The sequence below is a fragment of the Haplochromis burtoni genome, unplaced genomic scaffold (assembly GCF_018398535.1).
Source record: "Haplochromis burtoni strain Fernald_Lab_line unplaced genomic scaffold, NCSU_Asbu1 Contig_41, whole genome shotgun sequence".
NCBI classification, from domain to species: domain Eukaryota; kingdom Metazoa; phylum Chordata; class Actinopteri; order Cichliformes; family Cichlidae; genus Haplochromis; species Haplochromis burtoni.
In genome coordinates, this window is record NW_024582402.1 from 1,603,064 (window position 1) to 1,624,961 (window position 21,898).

At 41.4% G+C, this 21,898-nt stretch overlaps 2 protein-coding genes across 2 annotated transcripts in view; one reads left to right on the plus strand and one right to left on the minus strand.

Moving 5' to 3' along the window:
• The window catches only part of LOC102309484 (cyclic AMP-responsive element-binding protein 3-like protein 3-B), an 11,600-nt gene extending 6,082 nt beyond the window's left edge, over positions 1 to 5,518 (minus strand). The window contains exons 1-5 of the mRNA XM_005920526.3: positions 5,377 to 5,518; positions 5,036 to 5,134; positions 4,446 to 4,719; positions 510 to 640; positions 240 to 350 (exon numbers count right to left, since the gene is read on the minus strand). Coding sequence (XP_005920588.2) covers positions 240 to 350; positions 510 to 640; positions 4,446 to 4,719; positions 5,036 to 5,134; positions 5,377 to 5,397 — 636 coding nt within the window. The 5' untranslated portion in view covers positions 5,398 to 5,518. The remainder of the gene's footprint in view (positions 1 to 239; positions 351 to 509; positions 641 to 4,445; positions 4,720 to 5,035; positions 5,135 to 5,376) is intronic.
• A 7,106-nt stretch (positions 5,519 to 12,624) lies between these two features.
• On the plus strand, positions 12,625 to 21,601 carry LOC102308872 (elongation factor 2). Its single transcript, XM_005920524.3, has 14 exons — positions 12,625 to 12,781; positions 13,980 to 14,194; positions 15,449 to 15,630; positions 15,714 to 15,925; positions 16,012 to 16,190; positions 16,421 to 16,526; positions 16,753 to 17,005; positions 17,135 to 17,330; positions 17,456 to 17,579; positions 17,755 to 17,997; positions 19,141 to 19,494; positions 19,612 to 19,794; positions 19,936 to 20,068; positions 20,926 to 21,601. Exons 1-14 carry the CDS (start codon positions 12,779 to 12,781, stop codon positions 21,117 to 21,119), a joined length of 2,577 nt encoding a protein of 858 aa, XP_005920586.1. The 5' UTR covers positions 12,625 to 12,778; the 3' UTR covers positions 21,120 to 21,601.
• The last annotated feature ends 297 nt before the right edge of the window (positions 21,602 to 21,898 follow it).

The following is a 21,898-nucleotide window of genomic DNA, read 5'->3' on the forward strand; positions in this document are numbered from 1 at the left end:
GTGTGTGTGTGTGTGTGTGTGTGTGTGTGTGTGTGTGTGTGTGTGTGTGTGTGTGGTGGGGAAGGGTGGGTGGGGTAGGGGGGGCATCATATCTGGCTGACTTTGTGTAACTGGGGATACAGATTTATACATAAATTGGGGATACAGATTTAGATCACGAGTGTGTGTTTGTGGATGTGTTTGGAGCATGCTTGTGCAGAGACGTTTGCCCTACATACATGTGTATATTGCTCATGTACCTTGGATAGAGGCAGTCTGCTGGGCAAGTTTACCCCTTCTTTAGCCAGAAGCTTCTTCTCATCCTCATTAAGTACAAGCTCCCGCAAGGAATGCTGGGGGATTCGCTGCGCCTGTGAACCAGATGGACAGAATTCATTTCACTTAAAGTTACTCTATTTGCAGCTTTCCCCAAGAAGGCACAGGCAGATAGTAAAATTCTCTTTCAGTCAGAGTTGGACAGGACACCACACATATTTTAAGTTTCAACACAATTATGAAACCCTTCTTACTTTGTCTCCCAGGTTGGATAACAGCAGGTCCTTCACAGTGAGAGAATGGCTGGGTGGTTGCAAAGGATTTTGGTTTGTGGTGAGGTAGTATGAAATTCCGATATCCTCCTCTAAGCTGCCAGACTCACAGCCTGCATATTAAAGCAGAAAAAACAGTACACCACATGTCATGGTTTACAAAATTGCTTGTATTTGCAGTTCAAACAAAACCCACCACAAAACGTCAGTCATTGCAGCATCTTTCTGTGCTTTAAAAACACTTTGCAAACACACAATGCTGCACAGGTTTTTAGGCATTTTAGACACTTGGATTCCTGTCCATCCTGTGGCACCACCAGGGAGGAGACTGATCATGCCTGCACCAATTATGCACCAGATGGCACAGTCCCCATCAAGCTCTTGTCTCATGGAGTCAGTCTGGGAGAGACTAAAGATGTCGAGATAGCCAAAATCTACAAAAGCCACCTGAAGCAAGCAACCAGCCAAGTACCTTGAAAACTTGGTCACACAAAATATTGGCTTGATTTGGAGTATGTATCTTTACTTTAATATTAGTGACATCAGGACATTGTCTTGTAATTATATAAAAAAAATTGTGAGAAAGTTTTAAGGTAGCCAGTTAACCTAGGCTAAAGAACGTGTGATTTTTATATTGTCAGCTTTTCACAATTAATCAAACCTGATATGCCACTTTTAAAACAAATACAGTGTCCCAACTCCATTTACTGAAAGACTCACTCTCTTAATTTCCAGCTAGTTATACATAAATTGCTCTTAGTGCTCATTTGGAAAGCACAACTACAGCGCATTGTGTTTCGTTTCCTAAATACAACTTGAAATTGTTCGCTCTTGTTAACACACAGATGCCAGTTCATAGTGCACAAAGGTGTACAAGCATTTGTAAGAAGAGGAAAACAGCAATTTCAGATGATTGCGATAGGCCATGTTCTTGTTCACAGAAAGTCAATTTGAAAAACAAAAATAGAAAATAGCATCAGAACTTTCCATTTTTTCCGAAAGTAAATGTTTACATGTATTAAAGTATTACAGCTATATGTGCTTTACACAGTAAATTCAGTAGATTCTATGATGTTTTTATATTCTTAAAGTTACTAATAGAGTACTGAATGGACAGGCTCTAGATAATTTATGTCTGCTTCTTATTAAACACACTCCTAATCGTAGTCTTCAGTTGTAGGCTCTGAATATAATGGTTGTTCCTTGTACAAGACTCAGGACTGACAGAGCATTTCAGTCTGTGGCACCTAGAATATGGAATATTCTCCCACTCCAGCTTTGTTTAGCTCTCTGTGGGCTCCTTTAAAAAGGATTGTTTTGCTTGTTTCTGTTTTAATTTAAAGTTACAGTAAATAAACATTTTCACCTCTAGATGTCAGTAAATTTCAGTCAACTGAGTTTTGTTTTCTTACCCATCTCGATTCAAATGCATAATCCGAGCTACAGTTGCTGCAATATGAGAAAAATGTTTTAGCCAGCCAAGAGAGATCAAAGACATTAAATTTAGACTGTACTCCATAATCGCCACAGCCAGCCAGTGTGTATCTACTATTGTCTGCTCAATTTCTTTATTCGTGTGAAGGCTGTCAGCCCACTGTTTACCTCAGCTGCCAATGACGGGTGAGAGGCGTCCACATCTATTTACTTTGAAGTGGGCTGTGGACGTTTGTGAGAGTTCGATATAAGTTGATGAGTTAGCGAAGGTCAGTTCTGATGGATGATATGAGATGAGGTGAGTTGCTGAGGATATGCTTAAGCCTTAGCCTGTTGTTTTTGCTGCTGTTAGCTGGTGTTTGCCAGCATGAGTGAAACTTTCTTTAAAGTTGATGTAACATTGTTGGACTTGGATGCTTAGTGAATAAACTCACATACAATGTGAGAATGTAATCAAGCTGTTTATCAGAGGGAAGGTTTGAATTTTAAGAAATTAGCTGCTATAATGTTAATTTACAAACAGCTTTTGTTGTTTTCTGTCAGCCGTCCCAGACTGGAGGGTCACATGTCTAATCTACTGACTGTAATTGCGACAATATCAGGAATAAATAAATTTGTGCATATGTTTTCATGTGACTTCAGTTCAGGAGGTAAGGCTTGAGATAAGAAGGAAAGGATGACATTTTATCCAGATGTTTTCGCTAATTGTTGAGGGGGACACCTTCTCCAATGATAAAATATAGGTATGATCTTTAATATCTTCAGACTGAAGGTGCAGGCACAAAGTTAAATGTCCCTCCATGGCACTCGAAAGCCTACGCCTCTTTGATACATAGATAGATCATACATAGATCATAGGATTATAAACTGCAGACCTGCTCCTGTGTATTATTAGGTAGATACTATGAGTACAGCATCAGCACAGTACAGTTTTTCCTATTAAATAACCTCAGAAAATCACTGACTGTGCCTGTTTTCCATTAAGATTCTTATTAACAGTAATTATTTTTGTAATGATCTGTTTTCTTGTACTCTATTTCGTTCAGTTTTTTGCATTTTGATTTTCTGTTCTATTTTATTCTGATTATTCAAACTATTTTTAAAGTCCACACCCTGATGTTGTGTTTTCCATTTTTTTGATGTGTTGCTCAATGAAGGCTCGTTAGTGCTCTTATTGTTGTGGGATTTGAGTGTGACCTGAAAGCACAGTCGAAACTATTTCGATACGATTGTTTACAAGAGTCAGAGGTTTTATGAATAGTAGTTTGACTTTGAGTATTGTGTCTAGGTTTTGTGTTAACAGCTTGGAAAAAAGAAATAATGTGTGTGAAAGGTTTCAAGAAATGTGTCAAAGCAAATGTGGAAAATTGTAAACACTGGGAAACACTCATGTTAAATTGTGTGGGTTGCATTAATATTGATATGTCAACACTCCACAGCCATTTCGAATTATCAGGAACCCTCTGGTCTTATCTGCTGATCTTTTCTGGCAGGAGCATTTAAACCAGTAACGCTTCCCTCGCGGATATAAATTCATACATTTGAATTACACCCACACTGGTTCTGTGGCGAGTTAAAGGCTGCAGTTTATGGCGGTTTGTGTAGTTGTCGCTACCTTTCAAATGCACAATGGATTTAACCTTCACGGTAATAGCTGTTACAAAGCTTCGAGCAGCTGCTGAAAGGGACTTTGTAATATAGTCTTACAAGCACAAGACCAGTGTTACAACAATTGTTCCCTGTAATGAATTAAAAGAACACTGACCTTTAACCTAACAGACAATATATACTATATAAATCCAAGTAAATGATGAATTTATTCACTCATTCACTGATGAAGTCCAGTACAGACAAATAAAACAGCTGTCCACTGTAATTGTGATGCTGATGGGTAATTAAGCAGGTATGTAAAGAGTTAAAGAAATTACAGCCCGAAAAGATTACTTTCCTTTCCTCATAATTATGACCTTGTGGATGTATTTGCTTGTGTTTTAAAACCTTTTGTTGTAATTAGAAGGTGATGTATGTGGGTTTTTTTAAATGAAATGTATTTTCAGATATTTCTGGCACTAGTGGTGGGTCAAAAAACTGCACAGTGAAATGAACCAATATTCAAAATAGCTGCCCTCACAAAACAGTTTATGCATGGCAACAATCACAACCGTTTATCTTTAAAGATGTTCAAAAATGGGAAAAACCAAACAAGTGGCTCTTTGAAAGGTCCGCCATCAGAGGCTCAGTCAAAAGCCCCCATTATCCCACTACAGAAAGCACAAAATGAGAGATCTCACAATGTCAAAAGCTTCCCCTTTTTCATCTGGTAGTCCTGTGCCCTGGTTACTTTGTTCTTTACACGTCTCAACCTCACATTTGCGCTCACTGTTAAAACAAACTACTGCTTTACAGGTTCCAATTCAGTACATGTTTTTGGCCTGTATAAAAAAGCAAGCCGGTTAACCCTTTGCTATTTAAATGTTGTCTTACCGAGATCGATAACAACATCTGGCTTTTTTTCATTTGCCACTGTCTGATTCACGAGACACGAAGACTGCGTGAAAGCCTGAATATCACAGGGAGTGGAGGCTGTGCAGGAGGCTGTGTGAGGGCTGTTTGTGGGATTTGTCAGGGGGTCCTCGTTGATGCCACTGTCGCTGGTGCAGGGAGACCACAGGGGTGATGCTGGCACAGAGGAGGAGTCGCTCCCATGCAGCAGGAACTCCAAGAAATCATCAGGATCACTTTGCTTAGTGCTCAGTGTCTGAAGAGAGTATGCATACATAATTACATTATGGCTTGATTGGCAGAATTAATCTAGATCATAGATAATAGTAATCACACATACAAGCAGACACAGAAGCGTAAACACACCAGGCTTTCAATTCGCTCTCTCTCTCTGTTTCCTTTGGTTCCTGCTATTTGCAACACTTGCCGCTATACAATCAGGCACACCCCAGAATACAGTTTAAACTCAGCACTCAGGTTCTCATGATGAGATGAATTTGTGGCCGTGATTATGTTTTCCCCTGAGTGATTCGGTTTAGGAGCAAACTGTGCATAATGAGCAGCACACTTACATCATTAGTTGAGCTGGTCCACGTTTGGTTGCTGTGGCAACTGGTGGATTCACCTGTGTTTTTGAGCAGAAGGTCAATGATGTCCATCCCATCGTACACCTGAAACAAACAGTGATGGTTCTGAAATTGAAGTGTTTCTCAGTTTTTCAAAAGATAAAACGTTTTTCACAGTATTACCCAATTTCACCTGGGTGTCAAAAACTCGCTCAATCTCACACTTCACTTGTCTCTGACAAACTTGCATTCACGTTCGCCTTTTTTAAAGCGACGCTTTCTTGACACGCACTCGTGCTGAATCACTCTCTTACACAAAAAGCATCAACTGCACCCAGTGATCTTACCTTGTCTGTAGTCAGTGTCATAATTCTGACATTAAAGCAGCTGGTGGAATTTCAGCGAAAGTCTCCTTCGGGCATACAAATGCAGCACACGGCCAGATTGGTACGTTCCTTGTGCCTTTAGCGTGAAGGAGAAGCGTCTGAGTCAGCCTTCAGGGACAAAGTTGAAATGCCATATCACACAACAGCATTCCCCAACCCAGCTGATCACTGTCCAATCCACTGTTAGTCAGCCAGCAGAGAGAGCCAATTAGGACAAGAAGGGAGATTACTTAATTGTTAATAAGCGTGACCTTTGAGGTCATAAATCAGCAGTTGGTGTATGCTGTCAAATTCTTTTTTTCATTTTTTTTAAATTGGACAAGCTAAATTTAAAGCCCAATTTATTGCTTTCAAACACAGAAAGTGGAAAGACTGACTTTTAATTTGCACCAGTTTGGACTAAGCCCAACAAAAGTTCAATACTCCTCTCTCTGCTCATCACTAAGGAATCCACAAGGCAGTGGAAACACACACGAAAGGGTTTAATCTGAATTCAAGGGTTAGAAACTGTCTATTTGATTATTTGAAAATTAGAGAGAGTTAGTAAAAGAAAGTCAGAATGTGCTTCTAAGCCACTGAGGGATTAACAAAAAGGGCAGCTGTACTTCAAACTCTATTCATTGACACTGAAAGCCAGCGCAGAGATCTGATTTGAAGCAGAGCTGAAGCTGTCTGGGAGGTTTCTGGATGGAAATCGAAGGAAAAGAAAAAATGCTCCCCTTCTATGGGACTTCTTCTTGATTCTTCTTATGGCTTTAAGGTTGAATAAGGACTTAAACTAATTTAATTAAAAGGTAAAAGTCAATAAAAGTCAGGATTACACTGAGATTTCGTGCTTGGTCTTTGGTCATCAAAGCCAGAAACTGAGATGAGAACTATCTTTCAGTTAGCTGTCGTTTAGCTGGAGAGAGTTCTGGCACATCTAAAATGATTTTAAGACAGTCCAAGAGTTACTAATGATAGTCTTGGTAATATTTCACATAATGAAGCCCAGTGAAAGGCTCAATGTGCAAATAGAAGAGAACAATGAGTGAGCAGCAGGGAACCCCCAAATTCCTGTTGGTCCACTTAGATCCAAAATTACAGAAACAAGTTTCCAGGAGATACAGTATCATGAAAAATAAACGTTTCACATGATCCAATGATTCAGTAGCTTGTAGATCTACTTGTAGCAGCAATAACTTTTTTTTATGACTTTATCAGTCTCTCACATCACTGTGGCGGACTTTATGGGCACCTGTTTATGCACAACTATCTTAAGTGTAGTGTTTCAGTCAGATTAGGGTCTGGACTTTGACTGGGCCATAGCAATACTTCATTGTTTTCATTGTAGATTGTTGTAAATTTGCTGCTGTGCTTGCCAAGATTTATCTGAGACAGATGGCTTCACATTTGAGTCTAGAATATTTTGGTACACAGAGGAGTTTGCAGTTGATTCATTGACCGCAAGGTGCCCAGATGCCGTGGCTTTAAAACAAGCCCAAATCATCACCCCTCCACCATGCGTGCTTGGTTTTCTCCATTATGACCGGCCCCCCACCCCAAACCGAACTTTAAGTGGGACGGTTAAAAAACCAAAAACCAAACTGAGATTAAATATAATTGCTATCTACAAAGGTTATTTTAATCTATAACAGCAGATGTGTCCAAGCTACTCTTTTTTAAAAAGTGGCTCAACAATTACAGTTTTTCAGTGGTTTGAGAAAAATAACATTTCAGCAAACAGCTGCAAAGACCTTTCAGTGAAGCTTGTTGTCAAAGCATCAGGAAAGACAATGCGATTGTTCTGGACAGTTTCTTTCAGTGGCTGGCAGCAAACAAACTGATAATTACCTTAATGTTTTGTTTTTTTTGTCAGCAAACTGTTTACAAGAACAAAGAGTTCAGCTGAAGCTACTGTGAAGGGATGGATCAATCAAGGTGGATCGACATGAGAAAAAAAAAATGCATCCTTCTAAATGAAGTATTTATTTTCTTTGTGTCTTTCAAATAGACACTTGCTCCTCAAGTTACAGCTCTTTAGAAAGCTGATCAATGACTTTTTTTTTTGCTTTCCTAATGCAAAACAACGTTATCCGTTCCTTATCTTTGCTGTCATAATTAACAGCATCTGTTTCATGCTAGCACGCCCCATGAAGCAAAAGATATTACATAATGTGTTCTTCCAGCAATTACACAAGGGGAACATGCACATTGGCAGAGATTATCTCATTGTTATCACAGGGGAAGGGATTGTTTCAGTGGCAGAGCTACTTAGTATTACACCCGTCTAAAAGCAGAATAAGCACAATCAATAGTCAGCATTCTTTTAAGAATGAACACCATCAGCTCAATCCTCCCATTGCCATATCAACTTCAAAGCATCGCTACACCTTTGAGGGAACACAGCCTGGTAGCTCAAATAATTCAAAGCCATTTTCCTTTCTCTTCACATAATTTTATATGACATTTTTGCCTTCATCAGATGGCTCGAAGCAGACAGAGATGCCAGATATTTTCTTTGGGTTCTGAATTTATGTTTTTTTGTTACCTTTACTAAGCTGTTCAAAAGTCAGAGTGAAGAGGGACTTTATGGGAAGAACGAAAGTGAAACTGTGGCACGGCAGAAAGGACGCAAATCTTTCTTATCTTTTGTTTGTCAGGCATGCATAATGTGAATAAATCAAATTCTCTGAGGTGTCTGATTCCCAGGCTTGGTGGAGACGCTTGTTTTACAGGCTAGGTTGGATTTCCAGACCTAAAATACAATTCAAATGTCAAAAAGCCCCTGTTGTATAAGGCCAAAAAAGGTTATTTAAATACACTCTGGTGAGACTAATGGAAATAGATGGTGTATTAGCATATTCTGCTGTGTTAGACTCTTTCTTACTTAAGAAAATAACGCTCACAGTGAAGCCACCGTACAAATCCATTATGACCGCTATACTTTAGTTTTTCAAAGACTTGCTTCTTAAGTATATTAGTTGCTTTAAAATCAACATATTCATGAATACGCCTAATTAAATGGCAGCAGAGCGCTGCTATCTTTATTGTTGTTCTAACTGGAGATTAGAGAGTATCAAAGTACTTTGAGTGCAGTGGTTATCTAACCGGGGCATTTTGAGCACATCTCTAGATACCAGGAATAAGTTGCTGCTCAGTAAACATAACTGTTATTGCATATTAGATCACAATGTGAATGCATATTCAGATATCTCCATGTGAGAGCAGGTTGGTTAGGGTGAAGGAAAAGAACATCTATTGGACACCTTAGGGTGTTTTAAAATGAAATATACCATGAAATCACTTTTATGCGGTCAGTTCTCTTCCAGTGAAATGACCTGCACAGGTACCAATGACTGCAGCTCCCCAGAAATGGTCTCACGGCTCACCCTATTCCCTGGCAAGAAAGTGTTCAATAAGATGTGTGGAGAGCAAAAGAATCATATAAAAAATACACAGCTACTGCAGTGATCAAAGAAATGCCTTCTTCAGGTCCATGGGTGTGAAGTCACGGGCTGAAAACATGTTTGAAGCTTACATCAAGGTCATTTAACCAGCCACAAAGTGTATTTTCATTAGCTCTTATCTGAAGCTCGGTAATTGCTCTAATGTGAGCAAAATCGTTCTATATCTACAGCTGGGAAATTGTTAGTGTGTGCAAATAGGAGAAACACGCTTGTCCGCTGTCTCTAGTGGAGCTGACTGTACGTTATTGGTAAAATCATAAACTCTGCAATTAGGAGACAAAGATTAAACACAGCCTTCAGCTATAGCTACAACGGAGTACCAGCTCAGCGTCTGCTTTTTGAAATTTCCCATCATGTGTGCCACTAGTATGAGATAATCCACAGCTTTCTCCTCACTCTCACAGCTACAAGTGTCATGTAATTGGCTTCGTCAGCGCTACGCTTGCAGCGAATGCCCGCATACAACTGGGAATTGTTTTCAATCATGTAAGATTTTTTTTCGTTGGCTTTCTGATTTCCCTAAAGATCTTCAGGTAACAACCCCAAATGTTCATTTTAAATCTAAATTCAGTATCCGCAGGCACATCATGTGGATTCTATCAGTTTATACGTTTATTATTACATTTAAAAATATGATAACATCGATAGTTTTTGTTATTTCTTAAATTTAATGTTATCTATTCATTTTTCTACTGCCAAGTTTGGAAATCAGTTCCCTTAATGTGTAAAATCCTCCTGTGACTAGTAAAGGGAATATATTTCCCACCGTTTGGAGTTTGACAAAAAAAAAGAAAGAAAAAAAAAAACGCCAAACATGCTCCACTTTAAGCTGCACTGTGGCAGTCAGCGTCCTACACCGAAAGCTTCAGAGAGACTCCTGCTAAAAGGCCAATCAAGATATCGTCCTCCACTGTTTTGCAATTTTAAGACTACTTCACTGAGTTTATGAAAACTACCTCTGTAGCTTTTGCATAAATCTGATGATTAGATGAAAGACACTGTTTTTCAGATGAAGTAATCTGCACACCACTGCCTATGCGACTGCAGACAACACGCTCTTTCTGCTGTGAGCGTTGCTGTTTTAGTAGGTCAGCCCTGCTGGAGGAAACGTGACACACTGCGCAGTGATATTGCAGTAATATCAGCTTTATCAGCTGCACTGACCATGGAAACCACTGGTTCTTGTTTAGTCACCACAAACTTTAATATCTGGACTCCCTTGTGTTAAAAAGGGCATTATACAATGAATAATCTTTGGAGCTGTGTAGATCTTTTATTGTTGCTCACTAAATTTAAATTTGTTTTGCTTCTTATAGTGCTCTGAAGACAAAAAGTAGAACTTTCTAATGATATGTATTTTAGGGAGTTTTAACAAAAGATTTTCTACATTTAGAGACTATGAGCAGAAATTATAAATGCAAGCTCAAAACTAAAAATAAACATTGAAAAAAGAAATCGTCTTGCAGCATCGTTTGCTTTGTGGTTTTATCTTCATCTGAAATTCATGAGTAAAGCTTTCTTTAGAGATAATAATCATCTGCTCTCATGAGAGCCCATTATGTGCTTATTATGGGAAACCCACGAATAATGTATTTTTCAGTTATTTCCTTTCTGGACATGTAGAGCACAGTCCACTGGTTTAATAAGAAAGACACCCCCTCCCCAACAATTGTTATCACAGGGGGAGGGATTGTTTCAGTGGCAGAGCTACTTATTATTACACCAGATTGATTAAATGTGTTCTTTACATTACTCAGTTTTCATTTCAGTGTCCCATTCCACATATCTTGGCACCTCCCAAACATGTTTTGTCCTGCTCTGCCCTCAGCTGGTGGAGGACTGCTACGGCGCCCTGTCTAGCAGTGGCCTGCTTTATTCCACGGGGATCGATATTTCAGAGGCGGAGGTGTACATCAAAATGTTTGGGGGGGAAGAGGCGGAGCATGGAAAAAAGGAAGGAAACATTCAGTTTTGCTGCGGATAAGGCTTTTCTGTGAAATTGGCTCTAGCATGCATCGCACTCTCCAAGTGCTGCTAAACGTCATTCACTGACACGCCCAGAAGCAGCTGCATGCTAAGATACGGAGAAATACAAGCAAACAACCAACAGTAATACATGCTTTCTAATGCATCGTTGGCTCCTTAGGTGGGCTGAAGAGAAGTGAACCAGACGGTGTGGTTAAACAGATGCACTGACAGTGAAATCCTGCGGAATTTTCATATGTTTACGATTACAATTAGGCCAGTACACACTGTAACAAATTGAATTGAATTTTGTTTTTTTGTGTGTGTACAAAGAAATAAATATATTTTTTTGTTAATAAATACATACATAAATTAACAAATAAACAAAAGTTTAAGTCCAAAAACAATATCATAGGTGTGGTAGTGTGGTAAGTGTCAAATGCAATCAATGTGTCAACAATATTCCAAAACCATACACAAAATATTTAGTATTTACTCAAAACACAGCAAATAGCAATACAAATTCTATAAAATCTGGACTTATGTTATCAAATGCTATACCACAGAAATGCGTGATTAGAATGAAGCTCTTTTTTAATGTTAAAGCTTTTGTCACGGCCGCCGAGGCGAGCTGTGTGGAGTTGGAAGAAGGACCCAAGATGCAGGCAGTGGATGAAACGCTGGTGATGTTTATTAACAATGGTGTAGTGGCAAACAAGCAATGGGGTATGACAAATAACTGAAGACACCTAAACTGGGAGAACTAACAGACCTGGGAGCATAAGACAAAGGGGATGAGAAGCAGAGAGACGCAGACGAGGAACAGGACACTGTGGACCACAGGGTAACGCAGACTGACACGAAGTAACACAGACGAACCGGCAACAGGCAGGAGAACACACAGGGCTTAAATACACACACCAGTAATCAGGGGATGAGAGACAGGAGGGCAACACAGCTGGGAGAAATCAGAGCTGACGGGACAGGGGAAATGTAAACTGAACACACTCACATCAGACAGAGACCTTCACAATAAAACAGGAAACTCAGACACGGGGAACCAAACAAGACACAGATCTAAACAGACAGCTTCACAAACAGATGGGGTGACACCATAGACAGACAGAGACACAGACTCAAAGGCAGACCGAATATAACACATAGAACTCAAACCATAATAATAATCATCATCATAATAAACCAGAAAATGATAACTAAAAGCGCTGGGTCACCGACCCAGGACCATGACAGCTTTAAAGCAAAGAAATCTAATGTGCAGTATATATTTATACTGATATCCATATTTATGTTTAATTAATTCTGTATCCTTTATATGGACCTTACCGCACCGTTTGCACATGAAACGTGTCTTCGCACTGTTTGTGTATAGACTGGATTACAATAAAGGTTTGTCTGTCTGTATAGCTGAAGCCATAGAAACTAATCACTGAATAAAGCTTCAGTTGGTATTACCTCGTTTAGAAAGTGGTCATCTCTGTTGCCAAACCACTTTATCTTTTGACTTTAGTGCATTTTGGTTCGATTATGTTACTTTCTAACAATGTAAATATCAACTGTACAAAAGTACTTGTTCTTAAGTTTTGGATCTTTCGTGGCAGCTGGAGGCACAAACATACTTAAGTCAACAGAAGTGCGCCCTTCTTACTCTCACGCACTCACAAACACAGCCGGGCACTCACACGCGCACACGCACTCAGCATGGACGTATTAGGATACCATGGCAAAGCGCCACGGACATGTGATATGTGACGGGCTGCTGAGCTGCAGCGCCCCCTGCCGCTGCAGTCACTGACCGGACACCGCTACACAGCAGCCGCATCAGCAGCAGCAGCAGCGCCTCTCCTGTCACCACCGGGACTGCCTGTCCTCAGAGGCAGCGACTACGGCAATAACCCGTCGCACATAAAGACCCACGACCTGCAGACAACATGGTGAGTGAAACTAGAGCCTTAAATGTATAGATGATGCCTTTGTATTTGTAGCAGCGAGGGAAAACACGCTGTCAAATGCTGCACTCAACAACCGTCATGAGCTGTAGGCTCCGACTGCAGCCGCACCGGATCCCGTCAGGTCCGTGAAATGGATGCCGATGCCCGGTGGTGTTATGTGATCGGATAAGGGCTCTGTTTGTGCGCCGTTATAATATGCGCAACAGCCGGCCGATAACGCAGGGCTGTGGCCTCCAGTGCACGGGCCGCTCAGCTCTCACTGTGACGTCCACTGCAAAGCCTTTAATATCACGCTGCTCTGGCATGACCGCAGAAATATCACGTTAATACAGCTGCCCACAGAGGGAACGCACATGGCCATGGCATGTCTAATGTAAATGTCATCAGCTCTGTTTGTGTGTGGGGGGGAAATGTAGATTTTCATTTGATTAGAAGAGATTGCGTCATTGCTTTTTATTTAAGAAGCGATGGAAACGTGTTATTACATACAGGCAGGCTGCACTACGTCACACTCAGAGAGCTGCACCGCATTTCATCTGAGTGTTTTGCAGCAGTGGGTGATGTAAAAATGAATTATTTCACCAAAAGAGTCTTTGGTTGTGTTCATTTATATATCCAGTGTGATATTTCTGAATTGATGAATACATTTGTTCTGCTAGGAAAGCTTTGAGGGACACTGGACCTTGTTTTCTTCATATTTTTTATTTACAGAGGATTATGGGGATGGTTTTATATAGTCTTAACAACCCACTGCTAGACAAACTGTCATCTTGTCATCTTAGAGGACTGCCCTCTTCATATATTACACATTAAATAGCAAACTTAGTGGTTAACACTCTTTCTGTAGATTTAGTTTAAGGTCTAAAATCAAGAGACCGTGTTTTCTTGCAATTGTGGTACATTGCGTTCACCCCCACTCAGTTGCCACATGGTGAATGGTGACTCAGTAATTCTGGAAATCAGGAGGTAAAGTCTTTAAGCGGTGTCCACTCTCCTTCTTCCTGGGTTCAGTTTCAAACATGTCTTTCTTTTTATAACTCTTCTCGGAGCGGCTGGGGAGAGCTGGTAGTGGACAGAAATAGATGCATATGATGAATAAAATGAGCCTGTGCTAGTTGGAAATGGATGACTGTAGCCACCCTGCTCCCCTCCCCTTCTAAATCTCCAACCCTCCCTCCAGGTGAACTTCACAGTGGATCAGATCCGTGCCATCATGGACAAAAAGTCCAACATCAGAAACATGTCCGTGATCGCACACGTGGATCATGGGAAGTCCACGCTGACCGACTCGCTGGTATCCAAAGCGGGGATCATTGCATCGTCCCGTGCCGGAGAAACCCGCTTCACAGACACACGCAAAGATGAGCAGGAGCGTTGCATCACCATCAAATCTACGTATGTGCTTTGTGTTTGTAGCAGGAACTATTCATAATTTATCCTAACAGTACTGGTTAATTTAAATATTTTTATTACGCGTTCAACCTCCCAAATTCTCGTCATCTGCCTGATCAGATCTGTGTGGGTTTGATATTTCTATACGCTGACATCACACTCAAACTTTAATCAATGAGTAAAAATGCAGAGGAGAGACATGAGCGTTGCTTAGGGTTCTCAAATGTGAAGCTAAAATTCAGCATTCTTTCTAATGGCCAGCAGGGGGCGACTTCTTTCCAAAAGATGTTTGATTGTGAAGAAGTGTAAAAGAAAATGACAGTGCTGCTTCAGGAAACAATTACCTGATGACTTTGTGGCCTTGTTCTCTAAACACAAGTCTTATTTTATACAGTTTGATCTTCCTTTTTTTAAATTATTATCTGACTTTGAGGATAATAAATAATAAAGCACGTAAAGAGTATTTCAGGTTGTGACTGTCAAGTGTGGCCATCCTTTATATACAGTCTGTGTCATAGACAAATATACTGATTGGAAGCGATCAATACTGTTCTATCTTTGGCAGGAAATATTGGGTACACATAATAACTCATCAATCATACTAAGACCTTGACTCAAAAAGAAGACGTACTTGGCCTTCAGCTGTCAGATCTCCCTGTTTGGTTGTGTTTGTAGGGCATATATGTCCGATAAAAAGAAGGGCTATAGTAAGTACATTACCAAAATGAGAAATATTTGTGCCATACTGAGTTCATTATTGTTATGAAATTGTGTTATGTATTTTAACCTCAAGGTACACATCGTTTCTAAAGGCGGCGGGCTGTGCTGTGTATTTAATTGGAACATGCATCTCATACTTGATTGGTTCATAATCACAGCACTTGTTTTATTTGTAAGTTGTTCGTGGTGTTATACTTTATCGACACACGTTAAGTACCATATTTGACTTGCAGAATTGTTTCTCTGTTCCAAATTTAGAGAGGTGTTAAAAAACACTGTTTTAGAGATTTACACATGGATGTTTGTATATAATAAATGCACCAGCAGAGATCACCAAATATTAAGTCAAATCTATGCAGTCAGGACACGTAGTAGCAGCTGAAAGTCTTTGCTGTCTCTTTTATAAGAGGATGGTCTGACTCATCAGTGTGAGTGCAGTTTTTGAGATTTATTTACATAAATCGTTAAAGTTATCAGTGCAGAGTTAACACATCTCAAGGTTTTTCTATGTTCTCTCACCCTCTCACTCTCTTTCAGGGCTATCTCCATGTATTATGAGCTTGGAGAGAACGACTTGGCGTTTATCAAGCAGAGCAAAGACGGAAACGGCTTCCTCATCAACCTGATCGATTCCCCGGGTCACGTTGATTTCTCTTCTGAGGTCACCGCTGCCCTTAGAGTAACTGATGGAGCCCTGGTTGTGGTGGACTGTGTCTCAGGTAATTAGACATAAAACACTCGTCCTGTCACTCACATACACACTCGTACGCACTGAGGCTTACCTGTTTGTTTCCACTGACAGGTGTGTGCGTGCAAACCGAGACCGTACTGCGTCAGGCCATCGCTGAGCGCATAAAGCCGGTTCTCATGATGAACAAGATGGACCGGGCCCTGCTTGAGCTGCAGCTGGAGCCAGATGAGCTCTATCAGACCTTCCAGCGTATTGTGGAGAACGTTAACGTCATTATCTCCACCTATGGAGAGGATGAGGGTGGACCCATGGGGAACATTATGGTGAATACATACTTATGCTGGTAAAATACCTTCTAAAACTTTCAATATATGGGTAGTTACAATGAATGCTATCATTTATTCCTCAGATTGACCCTGTTATTGGAACAGTTGGCTTTGGCTCGGGCCTCCACGGATGGGCTTTCACCTTGAAGCAGTTCGCTGAGATGTATGTGGCTAAGTTTGCTGCTAAAGGAGTTGCACAGCTGGGACCAGCAGAGAGGTGCAAGAAAGTGGAGGACATGATGAAGAAACTGTGGGGAGAAAGGTGAACACGAGTGCACGTACAGTGCCCTCTCTGGCAGCACCTCTGGTTACATCAGAGGTGCTGCATGCGTTAAGAAGGATGCTTGTACATGGACCACACCCCTTTTTCTGTGTCAATGTTCAGGTGGTGTTTAGTGGTTCTTTAAAATTTAAGCATTAATACAAGACAGTGGGCAGCAAGTGATATTCGGGCAACATATTTTTATATAATAATTTCATTGCATTTTCCAGATATTTCGATCCAAGTGCTGGAAAATTCAGTAAGACCGCCACCGGCCCCGATGGTCAGAAATTACCTCGAACTTTCTGCCAGCTTGTTTTGGATCCCATCTTTAAGGTGAATGTACTAAAGATGCTTTATTTCAGCAAATTGTGTATTTTTTATGTTTCTAACATTGTTAAAAGGTGATTTAAAGCTCTTAAATTTCAGACATTTCAGATCCAGACTGTGACTGGATCCAAACTAAGATGATTAGACTTTAAGTAGAGTCTGAAAAGTCGCTGCCTTTGATTAATGCCCTATTTTATTTATTTTTTTGTCCTTTTTCTCATTGACCTCTTAGGTGTTTGATGCCATCATGAATTTCAAAAAAGAAGAGACAGCCAAGCTAATTGAAAAGCTGGATGTCAAACTTGACTCAGAGGACAAAGAGAAGGAGGGGAAGCCCCTGCTGAAGGCTGTAATGCGACGCTGGCTCCCTGCCGGAGAGGCCCTGCTCCAGATGATTACCATCCACCTGCCCTCCCCCGTCACTGCTCAGAAATACCGCTGTGAGCTGCTCTACGAAGGGCCCGGAGATGACGAGGCCGCCATGGGTCAGTAGAACACCTTCACGTGATTCAATTCAATTTAAAGTATTTGTATTATTATTAAGTAGCTTTAGAAGAATTATCACTGTTTATTTTGACTGTGGTAAATTCACAACTTCGAAACTCTCTTCTCAGGTATTAAGAACTGTGATCCTAAGGCCCCACTGATGATGTATATTTCCAAGATGGTCCCAACCAGTGACAAGGGTCGTTTCTATGCCTTCGGCCGTGTGTTTTCTGGCTGCGTGTCCACAGGGCTGAAGGTGCGCATCATGGGGCCAAACTTCACCCCTGGCAAGAAGGAAGACCTCTACATCAAACCCATCCAGAGGTGGGCATGTTTATCTACAAACTGTACACAGTACAGGTCCAAGATAGTAGGAAAAGCTCAGAATGTGTGACTCCCCTTTCTTCTTTTTTTTATATCCTTCTTATTTTATCACCACGTCAATCTAGGACTATTTTGATGATGGGTCGCTATGTGGAGCCTATTGAAGATGTTCCCTGTGGCAACATCGTGGGTCTTGTTGGAGTAGACCAGTTCCTGGTTAAGACTGGAACTATTACCACCTTTGAACAGGTAGCGTGTCACTTTCCCTTTGTTCTGTATCTACACAGAGTGTGCTCTAGTTTAAAAACCGAGGCATGACAAATGAATCAATAGCTATTAACACGGAGTCATTATTTGGTGTGGCTTCCTGATAAAACAAACCTTAAAAGAATCTAGTCTTATCGCTCATCGACTCCATCTTCAGGCCCACAACATGAGAGTGATGAAGTTCAGCGTGAGCCCTGTTGTCCGAGTGGCCGTGGAGGCCAAGAATCCTGCTGACTTGCCCAAGCTAGTGGAGGGCTTGAAGCGTCTGGCTAAGTCAGACCCCATGGTGCAGTGCATCATCGAAGAGTCCGGGGAGCACATCATCGCTGGAGCAGGAGAGCTTCACCTGGAGATCTGCCTGAAGGACTTGGAGGAGGACCACGCCTGCATTCCACTGAAGGTGAGCAAAGGAGTAGAGGTTTACTGGCAAGGTGCAAGACAGGTCACTGATGCAAGGTTAATATTAATAGCTATTACAAGTACTGATTTGTTTACGTCACATATATGAAAAGCAGCCTCACGACAGACAATCCAAACTATAAACCTGAATACAACTGTTGTTTAAACTGTTGTGTTTAAATAGATGGGTGGTCTGTACCACACAGCAAGCAATAATATTAATCAGGTAACCCATTAAAAAGAAGAGGTCCACTTTAATGACTCGAAGTAGTGGATGAGGCCTAGTGGACTCTGACTGGCTCCAGCTGCCTATCAAATCAATTATTAGGGTAGATGAGTTATTAAAGAAAAATAATCACCCCACTCAGAGTTGTTATAAGTGGGGTAACTCTTCATAAAGGCCAGAACCGTTTTTTGAACCAGGCTATAAATGTGCTTTTTAATGCAGTAAAGTTGACCATTTTAACATGTTAGTCTAAGGCAGGGGTAGGCAACTCCAGGCCTTAAGTGCCGGTGTCCTGCAGGTTTTAGATCGCACCCTCGGTTAACATTCGGTTGAATCAAATGATTAGTTCATTACCAGGCCTCTGGAGAACTTCAAGAAATGCTGAGGAGTCATTTAGCCCTTTAAATCAGCTGTGATGGATCATGGACACATCTAAAACCTCCTCGGCACCGGCACTTGAGGCCTGGAGTTGCCTACCCCTGGTCTAAGGGGATTGGCTAGATGTTGGAGCCAGCCTCAAGTGGTGACTAGAGGAACTGCAGTTTTTGCTACTTCTGCACGAGCTTTGTTTTTCAACCCCTTAGGACTGACTTAATTTTGCTTTTTCTTTCTCTCTCATTCTTGAGACTAAATATAATCCAGGTTCACTTTTAATCCCAATAAAACTTGTGATTGCAGACATCAATCATATTTATTTGCTAATTTCATTTAATATTTTTCCTCTGCTTGTGCACAGTTTGACAACCACTCAATTAGGACAAGTAGCTTTCAAATGCTAAACATAAGAGCTTTACATAGCCTTACTGATTATGTGGGGCTAGAATTAGTTAAAATAAAAAATATATATACATTTTATTCCCATATTTTTGAAGTATTGCTCATGCCATCAATCCTGACCAATTCTTTACCTCTTTGTAGAAATCCGACCCAGTGGTGTCTTACAGAGAGACGGTGACGGAAGAATCCGACCAGCTGTGTCTGTCCAAGTCCCCCAACAAGCACAATCGTCTCTTCATGAAGTCCCGTCCGTTCCCCGACGGCCTGGCTGAAGATATCGAGAAAGGGGATGTCACTGCTCGGCAGGAGCTCAAAGCCCGTGCACGTTACCTTGCTGACAAGTATGAGTGGGAGGTGACAGAAGCCAGGAAGATCTGGTGCTTCGGTCCAGATGGAACCGGGCCCAACCTGCTGATAGACATGACAAAAGGGGTTCAATACCTCAATGAGATCAAGGACAGCGTAGTGGCTGGTTTCCAGTGGGCAACTAAGGAGGTGGGCAGCTAATTAATTCATACTTGTGTTGCATTTTTAATTCTTATTACACTGTAAAACAGCTAGCTATTTATAACCTTGCGTTCACACACTCCTGTCTCTGTCCTCGCTCTGCAGGGTGCACTGTGTGAGGAGAACATGCGCGCAATTCGCTTTGACATTCATGATGTGACACTGCACGCAGACGCCATTCATCGCGGGGGAGGACAAATTATTCCCACAGCTCGCAGGGTCCTGTACGCCTGCCAGCTCACTGCTCAGCCTCGGCTCATGGAGCCGGTTTATCTTGTGGAGATTCAGGTTGGTGTTTGGATTAGAGTGGGCGCCTGGACATTGCTTGAACACAGTCTTGTAATTTTTTGGAGCTCTTCTATATTCTGAAAGAAAAAACATTTTAGTAACTTTAGTAACTATCTGTGGCCGTGCCTCTTGTCCATGCAGTGCCCAGAGCAGGTTGTCGGTGGGATCTATGGCGTGTTGAACAGGAAACGAGGTCATGTCTTTGAGGAATCCCAAGTGATGGGCACGCCCATGTTTGTGGTGAAAGCCTACCTGCCAGTCAACGAATCCTTTGGTGAGTTTCAGTCGATACTGCTTGCAGTCTTTTGTGGTGGGTTTTAACTCTCAGCTGGAAAGGAGGGCTTAGGTAAAAGAGGGACTGTAGAGGTCTAAAAGCTAAAGTGGATCTCTGAAATGTTTGTGAAGATATACACTCACGGGCCTTTTTATCGGGCTCACCGTTTAACAGCTTATCAACACAACTGTCGAATCAACTGATCAGTTGCATGGCAGCGTCTTATCCTCAGGCTTGTAGACATGGTCAAGAAACCTGCTGAAGTTTGAACTGAGCATCAGAATAAGGAAGAAAGGTGATTTAGGTGATTTTGACTGTGGCATGGTTGTTCGGTCCAGATGGAACCACAAGCTGCTGATCTACTGGGATTTTCCTGCATAAGCGTTTGTAGAGTTTACAGAGAATGGTGTGAAAAAGATAAAACATCCAGTTAGGCAACTTATATAACCACTCATTACAGCCAAGATATGCAGAAAAGCATCTCTGAATGCACAACACATCAGCTGGGCTACAGTAGCAGAAGAGGTGGTGATGATGGTGTAATGGTGTGAGGAATATTTTCTTGGCACACCTTGGATGCCTTAGTACCAACTTAGTATTATTTAAACACCGCAGCCTTCCTGAGTATTGTTGCTGACCATGTCCATCCCTTTACGGCCACCTCACCCATCTTCAAATCATCTCAGTCTGGTATCTTAAACATGCTTGGTAAACTTGGTAAATGTCTCAACAAACATGTTTAAGACAAATGTAAAGGGCATATCCAGCAACTTAGTTTCAGCTGACAGAGTTGCTGTCTTTGTATATGAAGCTATTCTATTTGAAATAATGCTTTTATCTGTTTTTCTGACCTCTAGGGTTCACAGCTGACCTGCGCAGTAACACTGGAGGCCAGGCCTTCCCCCAGTGCGTATTTGATCACTGGCAGATTCTCCAGGGAGACCCCAGCGACCCTGCCAGCAGGCCCTGCCAAGTTGTCGCTGAAATTAGGAAACGCAAAGGTCTGAAAGAGGGCATACCTGCCCTCGACAACTACTTGGACAAATTGTAACCACTCACCCCGGATTAGAAAATACCAAATCATTCTCTAAACCCTACCCCGTGGGCACTTTCAAATCTTTGCACAGGCTTAAAGGTACATCGCACCAATTGTTTCATCTTTGAGCGCGGAGCAGAAACAAAGCTTAAGCTTCCATTGTAGGCTAGTGGAAGCAGCGATGCTTTTTTTCATTTCACAGCTACAGTACACCAAGTGCCTAGGGTGAGGGTTTGGGGGAGCAATTGGATCAAAGCAGCTGTATTATCAATTCCTTGTTTCTTCTATTCCTTCACATCGTCCCCCTTCTCCTTCTACGTATCTGCCGGGTTGGGCCTGTACAGTGCACTGTGATACTGCTGCAATAATGCATATTTATATGGATCATGGCCAGATTAAAGCGTGGCAATCACAATAAAAGTGTTATAGAAGTGAAACGCACTGGAATGGACGTTTGTTCAGTGGATGTAATGAATAAAAACAACTCATGATGAAAATGTGACTCCTAAAATGTTGTTTTTGCTCTAGAGGGTTTTTTCTGCTGCTTCTCAGATTTTCTCTCTATTTCCTGCCGTCAGTAGCCAAAAAATGTTCACAAATGAATTTCAGTGAATGAAAAATCAGCATTAGTAATCTGCTTGTTTCACCCACCCAGTTTACAGTCTGAGAACCCCTCATCTAGGTAGATACTAGTAGGAATATGCTTATTTGCTTTCTGACTGGATGAGATCAGGTGCCAGGAACCTCTCACAGCTCTGTGGTGAATTTAATTTAAAGGCAAGCAGCACATTTTT